This window comes from Carya illinoinensis, chromosome 3 (genome assembly GCF_018687715.1).
Source record: "Carya illinoinensis cultivar Pawnee chromosome 3, C.illinoinensisPawnee_v1, whole genome shotgun sequence".
Taxonomy (NCBI): Eukaryota; Viridiplantae; Streptophyta; class Magnoliopsida; order Fagales; family Juglandaceae; genus Carya; species Carya illinoinensis.
In genome coordinates this window covers 21,526,776-21,535,849 of record NC_056754.1, presented here as the reverse complement: position 1 = coordinate 21,535,849, position 9,074 = coordinate 21,526,776, and the positions used below count along the sequence as shown (strand labels likewise).

At 33.6% G+C, this 9,074-nt stretch overlaps 1 protein-coding gene across 1 annotated transcript; it reads right to left on the bottom strand.

The window, feature by feature from the left end:
- Positions 1–1,025: 1,025 nt before the first annotated feature.
- Positions 1,026–4,228, bottom strand: LOC122303783 (ubiquitin fusion degradation protein 1). Its single transcript, XM_043115734.1, has 3 exons — positions 3,880–4,228; positions 1,663–2,964; positions 1,026–1,540 (listed from the first exon to the last, which is right to left on the bottom strand). Exons 1-3 carry the CDS (start codon positions 4,060–4,062, stop codon positions 1,313–1,315), a joined length of 1,713 nt encoding a protein of 570 aa, XP_042971668.1. The 5' UTR covers positions 4,063–4,228; the 3' UTR covers positions 1,026–1,312.
- Between the last annotated feature and the right edge of the window lie 4,846 nt (positions 4,229–9,074).

Here is a 9,074-nt window from a genome sequence, read left to right as displayed (position 1 = left end):
CCAAATTTATAAATAAGATGGTGTGTCATGGTTTTGAGATTTTCACTAAAAGCAAAGCGGTGTATAAGGAAGGTGAATTGAGAATGTTTCTGAATTTAATTGATAATAAGTACTCATAATTCATACAAATTGTTCAGTGATCTTCTATAATTGTATGCGATACGTAAACATTTATTGTTATAGAAAATAATATTCTCAAGTCGATGTATATATAGTAGGTATAAAGTGCTGATATTATATCTATTATTGAAACTACTATTGATTCTAAAGAATCTAATTTTTCGAGACAAGGGAATGGGATTGTAGAAATTCAAAGTCTCATTCACTGGTACAATGAGTATGAAGTGCTCCATGTAGGTAACTTGGTAAGCAAGGAAATGAAGTAGCTCACTTATTTGCAAGACATGCTCGTTTTGTAGATGATAACTATTTAGTGATGGCATCAAATGTTATATTGTATAGACTCTTATTAGATGCGGATTTGTAATTATATTTCTCTGTCATTGCTCTATCCATTATGAGTGACATATGTTTTGTTATTAAAAAAAGTTCATATTTGTTTGTAATTAAAGTCATGGTGAAAGTCATCTCATTTTTTTCATTATTATAATTTTTTTGAATTATTATATAAAATATAATAAATAATTTAATTTTTCAAAATTTTAAAATAATAATAATAATAATAAATAATATTTTAATCCCTTTCCTAGTAAACAAATATCATAATTTCCGAACCCGGCCTTTTTTGCAGTGCCACTGTTTCATGAAACACGACAACCGGTCAGCGGCTGTCCCATTAGATCAGTCAGATATTGTCCACATCTAATGGTGCCGAAGACATGCAATCGTATATGACCACTTCTTGCAAGCATGGGCTCAGTTATAGGTCACAAACACAATTAATGTCATGATACAAGACTGCTAAAATGAAAAAAATCTCATTGACCGGTTATTATAGAAAATGGCAGGTATGAAGATCAGATCGCAAATATTTCAGAAACTGAATGATAAAAATGGAAGGAATATTAATCCAGACTGGAATATCTTAATTCGTAATATTAATCAGAATCACAATTGCAGTTCTCAGAATCAATAATTTCTACATTGTCTTATTCACATTCACAAACAGTCGAAAGGTATTCGAAGCTGCTCATTGCTCTCAATACACCAAGATTTACCACTCCTTTCTCCCCCCCCCCCCCCCCCCCTTTTTTTTTGCAGGAATGAGGTATCTGCTTGTACATGGATTCCATTGCAACCAAGCAAACCCGCCCTATCTATGTGTATTGAAACTGGGAAGTCATACTTTGCCTTAGCTCTTTTGATGAACAGCAATCTGGTGGATGTCCATGTCCTTCAGCATGACTGAACGCCCGCATGAATCACATGGGGCAGTCCTCGAGCCACAAATACTTTCATGCTCAGATAATCCTCTTAGTCTGTCCCGAACATCCACAGCAGAATTTCCAGCTTGAACCATGTCTCCACAAAACCGGCAACTGATTAGGCGAAGAGGGCAACCGGAAGTTTGGTGTTCCACCTGCCAAAAACAGCAAAGAAGAAGAAGATTAGTACAAGTTTATAAAAGTAAATTTAAGACTGTCAGAAAATGCATATGAGGTCTATGAAGCGCATAGAAAGCCACTCCACAGGGTTGCTCACCATCTGTTCTTTCTCAAGGACTATTCCACATGCACAGTGAAGTGGCTCATGGAACACTTTCATATGCTTCTCCATCTCTCCCTGCTGAAAAGCTTGCCCACATTTGTCACAGTGCACATGGTTCTTGGCCTCCTCAACCCTAAGAACAACTCCACAACCAGCATGGCGACAAACAATGTTGTGTCTGCTGCAATAGGCTTCATGAAGTGCAATAGTCCGACTGGGAATATAATGCTTGCAATTCCTACACTCTACAGTATCCATCTCCATAGGAGATGAGGAAGACACAGCCTGCTGACCCACCTTCCGCTTGTAGTCATCCTGAACACTCGCTGAAATATTGAATTTACTTGTTCCTTTGAAGCCATATACGCCAACACTATAAGTACCTGCCCCCAACTTCTCATCTCTAGAGCTAAGAATCAAGGTCTTCGAACCGATATCATGGGAAGACCACTCATGCTGGTGCCGAGTTGGGAATATGAGAGGATGCCTGGAAATGTAAAGATCAGTATCTCCACCATCTGTTTCTGCTTCTATCTTTACCTCAATTCTGGCATCTCCCGTAGCAATTCTCCCCAACGTATCATTGTCTATTGAGAACTTGTAGTACATATAATTGCCTTCGCCAACGATTCCAGATTCAGAATTTCCAAGTACAAGTGGGTTGAGGACATGCTGATCTGTTCTCTCAGAAGCTGAATCAGGACCAACAATATCGACTTCAATATCTGTTTCTAGAACAGATATGCTTGACGAGGGTTTTAACTCAAGGACCTGTAGCTTATACGCTAGCTCCCCATAATTGACTGTCAATATGTCACCTTGAGAAAGGGTAGCATGCTGGCGAAGGCCTGTTTCAAGGATAGCCTTGTGATTTGGTAAATCTGAAAAACCTATCCTCTCAGGTTGAAGTTTTGCGTAAGTTCCTTTTGGCAGCCAGACATACCGAACTTCAATCAATGAAGTTTTTTGAGTTTCTCCTGGAAATAAATTGTGCCATACATGAGGAGGTAGTGCAACAGAACCCTCATCTGCAGTGAACTCCAAAACGCCTGAATGGGTGTTCCGAAGATTTTCATCATCAGTGGCATGTGTGTCTGAAGAAACCTCCTGATGAACTACTGACAAATGGAAGTACATTGGTCCCTTATCAAAAGCACCTTGATCAGACAATTCAGTGAAGCAGGATGGAGGCAGTTTGATCTTATCTCCAATACCCAGATATGGTACAGCTTCCAATACACGGTAAAACATGATTCCTCTTCCAGCAAGTGCATTTTCTTGCATTTGTTGATCAGCCTAAAAACAATGTATTCAAAAGAAAATGTTTACGTCTTGATATTAGGCATAATAAGTTTATCTCCTGCTACAATATATGTAAAAGGACTGTAAATTTTAGATTTTCGTGCAAAGGCCAAGTCTATAATAAATCATTCCATCATCATCCATGCAGAAGATTGAATTTATCTTCACCGATTAAAGGGGGACAAAATAAAGTGAGAGTAATTTAAAAGAGAAACATATACAAATCTGGGAGCACGGTCTCAACCAAAAAACAATATCGGACAAGCTTGTTTTGACAATAAGCATACTACCAATAGTAGATACATTACATCTGGAAATTAAAAAAGACCGGCTTAGCATTTAAGATGAAAAGAATGTCTTTTCCATTTGAAGAATGCGTACAAATTCAGTACTAACGTTCATCCATTTTGCTTCCCACACAGCAAACGCAATTATAACATTCGCATATAAAAGAATATATGACAATGAATTCAATTCTACTGTGCCAGATTTCCCAAGACTTCCTTCCTTTCAAGAATAATTCTTATCAGAAAAAGCTTCGCCTCAAAGAAAAGTAAACTTTCAGGGGAAAGAAACACTTTCGTCATCCGAAACTAAAAAAATATTCATAATAAATATTCGCTTCATAAAACCACATCGCCAAATCAATGGAATCTATTTAAAAAAAAAAAAAAAAAAAAACCTTTAGGACGCCTCTTTTCTAGGAAAGAAACGGAACCTAACTAATAAATTATTAATAAACCAGAAGAAAAATGAGTTTTCTCCATACAATCAATCTGATTATCATGAAAAATTAATCATTAACCAATTAGAGAATCCAAAAAAAAAAAAAAAGGCAAATAAAAGCTAAAACACACAAAGGGGGGTCACGATTTGGTCAGATTATATGGGTAGGTGAAGAGGAGGGACCTTGAGTTGGGCCTCGGCTGCATCAAGGCGCCTCGATCTCTGAGCAGCTTCAATGGCTTCTCTTTGGCTCTTAGCTTCCTCCTTAGCCTTCCTTTCTCTATTCAGTTTCAACTTAGCCTTCTCCTTCCTCTCCTTCTGCTCCTTCTCCAACTTCTCCCTGGCTCTCCTAAGCTCGAAATCCATGGCTCCCTCGCTGTGTCTACAAAACTCTCTATGCGAAAAAGAATCCTAAATCACAAGTTGTCTCTCGTTGTTTTGAGGTGGTCTGGTCTGGTTTGGTGGGAGAGTCGAGACGAGAGGGACTTTTAAAGAAGTTTCCGTCGCTTTGTTTGTTTAGGTTTCGGAGCAGGAGTTCGGGTTGGTTTAGGATTATAAGGAAGCGATCGTCTGGAAGGATCTGGGCCTTGCGTTTAGGAACGGGTCAAATTAGGAGTCTTAACTGTGGGGCTCACAAAGCCTAACTGGGTTCTAGACGAGGCCCAGACTCACAAGGCTTTTCTCTTAACAGCCGTGTTACAACCGTGTGACAGCCCCAATTTTTTTATTATTATTTTTATTTTTTTTGAAGAACCAAAATCCTGATTTTTTATGCATAGGAAATTCTGTATTACGATTTAGTAATGCCATATATTATATTTTTTTCTCATTCTATAATAGAAATCCTAAATGAAAGTGTTATATCGTACATCTCAATTTAATTAATATGTAATTTATCATTTTTATCATTCTATCTTAATGTTAGGACTGTAAAAAAGAAGAAGGGGAATTCGATGAACCATGGACCAAACTGATTCCCGTTCCTACTTAGCATAACTAGTTGAAAATTGACTAGTTTTGGTTTTGAATTTTAGAACACTTGTTCAAACCGAACTGGACCGATATATATATATTATTTTTAATTTTTTACATTATAGAATATTTTTTATATGATTTTTTATATTATATGTTAAACTTCTAATTAATATAATATAAAATTTTAGAATCTTATTATTCATGTCATATTAATCTCATAATATAAACTTAATATAACATTTGATATAATATAAAATTAATCTTTTAAATGTTAATATAACATTGGATTATGATATAACCTAAATTAATCTTATAATTTTTAATATAACATTTGAATTTTTATATAAGATATAAATTTTAATTTTATAACATAAATTAATATAAATTAATATAAGATTAATATAAAATAAAATGAGGGATATGGGTAAATCACTTGCTAAAGTTTTCTTAGAGCATGATTTTGTTTATCTAGAAAATTGGAAAAATCGAAAATTTTGGTTTTGGTGGTGAATTGGTCCAATATCATTTTTAAATTTTCAAAACCGATATATATCAGTTTGGTTTTAAAAAATGTCTAAAACTGGATTAAATCGGACCGGTTACACACTTACTTAATACTTAAATCTATGTTTGTTTAAATGGAATAACAAAAATGATAAATTACATTTTGGTTAAATGAAGGTCTTTGGTGTAAGACTTTCTTGTAGTATTTATCATTTTATAAATATAACACTTTCTATCACTTTTAGATCATCTTTTAATTTTCTTTTAAAAATAATTTAAATTCTCATAAACAATATCATCTCATAATAGTGGGACAAGAGTGAAATGACTTTTTTTTTTTTTTTAATAATTCTCCTTTATAACAAGGATTGAATACAAGGACTCTCCTCCATGTCAATAATAATGTTAGATATTCTTAGTGCATTTTTTGCTAATGCATGAGCCACAATGTTTGCTTCCATATTGATGTATTGAATAGACTAGTGATTAAATTTTGTAAGAGTGTCTTTTTTTTTTTTTTTTGGTCTATGATTAAAATTCTTGTATTGTTTTATTGAGCTAAAAAATCGGCTTTGTTTGGTTACGCAGTTCAGATGAAATGTGATTAGATGATTTGTTAAAATTTAAATAAAATATTGTTATAATATAATTTTTTAATATTATTTTTGTTTTGAAGTTTGAAAAAATTGAATTGTTTGTTATATTTTGTATGAAAATTTGAAAAAGTTGTAATGATGATATGAAATGAGAGAATATAAGATAATTTGGTTTTTGTTAACCAAACTAGTCTTAATTGCAATGATAACTTATAGAGCATCTCCCTCTAGAATGACATTCCTTAGACCCAATTCAGTGTTGAAAATTGTGGCTTGAAGTGCAGAAAAAGTCTATGCTAGGAATGCACCAATATATAAATCCCTTCTCATCCTTATTGTTGTCATCACTCTTCCCTCCCAGTCATGCACAATTATCCAAACTCCAATATTACAAAGAATTTTGTTGAATGCTGCATCCCAATTAGTCTTTAGTGCTTTCTTTGATGGTTCTGCGAGCAACATTTTGTCTTGTGGATATTACAACATTTGTAGTATTCTTGAGGGCCAAAGTTTTGAGGTCATGAATGATCTGTTTTGTTTGCTATACTAGAGAGCTAGGATGTGTAAATTTTGAATTAAAGACAAAAGTATTTCTTTTCTTCTATATTCTCCAATAAATCATAGCTACTTCTTCCAATTACTCATTTCCATCTCTTAATCATGATTTTTAGAGTTTCCAAGACTGTATTCTTCAAGATTGTGTTTTTCTGTATCTTTTTTTAACATTGCCCCTAAACATGTATTGCTGAACTACAACCCTACGATGTATGTTCATTGTTTATCTCTCAACTAAGCATATGAGGCAATTTGGATTTTTTACCACATTTTTCTTGAAAAGGTTTGTGTTAGAGCACTGGCCTTGGCCTAGCCAAACGCCAGTGACTCATTCAATTATAGCCAATTATATCAAAATTGATCTATATTAGACTAGCCAAAGCTCAATGACTTGAGTTTTGAGTTACAGTATTTCCATCAATTTCTCTTCATTTTCTCTCATGCCGAATCGCACTCTCTTTTCTCTCTCCCAGTTTTGTCTTTTCTTTGTACCCTTGTCGAATCACACCCTTTCCTTCCTCCCACTTTTTTTTTCCTTTCCCTCTCTCCCATTTTCTTTCCTATCGATTCTGCCAACCCTAAACCCTTTGTCTCCAATAACATCCTCTCTCTCTCTCTCTCTCTCTCTCTCTCTCTCTCTCTCTCTCTCTCTTTGTGTGTGTTTGTCTCTGTGTGTGTGGCTTTTGAGGCTTTTTAGTATAATATTGAAACTGTTATTTTACATTCCAAATAGTGAATGAGAAAAAATATTCGTGAAATATGAAAGAGAGTTCCCATAAAGATTAAAATGAGAACGAAAGAGGGAGGAAATAAGAAAGGGAATTGCTCGTATGTCTCTTTCTTTCCCTTTGAGCTCTTTCTCTCCAACTTCTTTGCTTCACCTTAGGATGAGAGAGAGAGAGAGAGAGAGAGAGAGAGAGAGAGCTTGGAAGCATGCCCAATTTCTTTGTACAAGCAACATATTTTCTATCTCTAAGGAATATTTTGAGGTCTCTTTTGCTTCGTGTTATGTCGATATTGAGTTTGTTTCTTATAATTTTGTTACTTTTCTTTGTTGTTGTTAGTGCTGGTGTTGGTGTTTTTGAAGATGATAGTTGCGAACAATTTGATCTATGGTAAAATGACACCTTCTTTTCTTCCACCGAGGAGGTTCAAGAGTTTGCCGATGTTAACTCAATATCCTTCAAAGTTCATGACTCTAGTCCTTCTAAATTTATTAAGAAATTTGTTCCTAGAGCTTCATTTCCTTAGAGGTTGGAAAATACTTAAAAAATTGCTAAATGTGAGGATATTTTGGAGGTGTTCATGTAAGTACAAATTAATATACCATTTATTTATGTAATTCAGCAAGTACCTACTTATGCAAAATCTCTAAAGGATCTTGTTATAGTAAAAAAGAAGAATAATGTTCCGAAAAAGGCATTTTTGACTGAGCAAGCTAGTTCCGTCATTCAGAATAAATATCCATTCTAATACAAGCACCCTAGATCTCTGAAAATCTCATGGAAGATTAGAAATCATCACATTAAAAAAGCTCAAAATGTTAGTACACAAACCCATGTTATCTTGGGTCACCCATTCTTAGCTAAGTCTAATGCTTTAATTAATTTTCGAAATAGTGTGATGAAAATTTCTTTTGAAAACATAATTATTGAGCTTAATATTTTCTACATAAATAAGCAAATGTCAAATGATGAAAATTTATGCAACGTTAATATGATTAGGAATCTTGTCAAGGGCGATTTGATACAAGCAACTTGCAAGAACTCTCTACAAGCTCGTCATATTTATTTTGGTTGCAATTTTGATATTGAGAAGTCATATCATGATCAAATGAAAATAGTTCATGATCGAAACATATTGAAAAAATTATTTGAACCCAGTCAAGAAGTCCTTGGTTATTCTCATTCACATCTTTTCCTATAAAAGCTATGATGTAGAGGGAATGAGTTGTTCATGGTGCACACATTATATCTATATGGGGCAGTTGAGATTGAAAATTCTAAAAATGGTGATATTTTTAAAGTTAATGGTCAACATTTGAAATCATTTTTAGAAATAGAAAGCCCAGAAGTTGAAGAAGTGCCACTAGATGATCCTGTTTATCAGGATAATCTGCAGTTTTGCTATAGATTAGTGCATAAAAAAAAGAGTTTGCATTATTTTGTCTCTTTTTATTTTCAATTGATCTTTGTTTTAGTATCTAGTTTTCTTTTCTTTTTTCATTTTTTCATTTTCTTTTTAGCTAATATTTTGCAGGATATAGATTTTAAATAATTAACTTGATCAGGTTATTATCTCATCACCCACTTCTATCGTTTGAATTCTCGTGTTCATACTATATTTTGGTTTTGCATATTGAAAACATATATTTGAGCATATAATCTTCACATTGCGGATAATGTTCGGTTTAGGTTGGGGGAGTTATTCTATTTTAAGTTGGTATTATTTGCTGCTTATATATATATATATATATATATATATTTTCTTTCTTTTATTTCATGTTGTCGTTAATTTTGTCTTTAAAAAAAATATTAGCTCTAGTTTATGTGGAGTTCACTATACTACTTCTATATCAAGAGTTTCATTGTTTTGATCCTCACTTTTTTGCACAAGTACGTGTCTATACATATATGGCTTTTTATTGATGGATAAATGTGGTTAGATAATTAATCTTGAAGATAATAATGTGAAGACTGTTGACACTTTTGAGTTTTGAGCCAGTCGTATTTTTTCAAAGGGTTATTT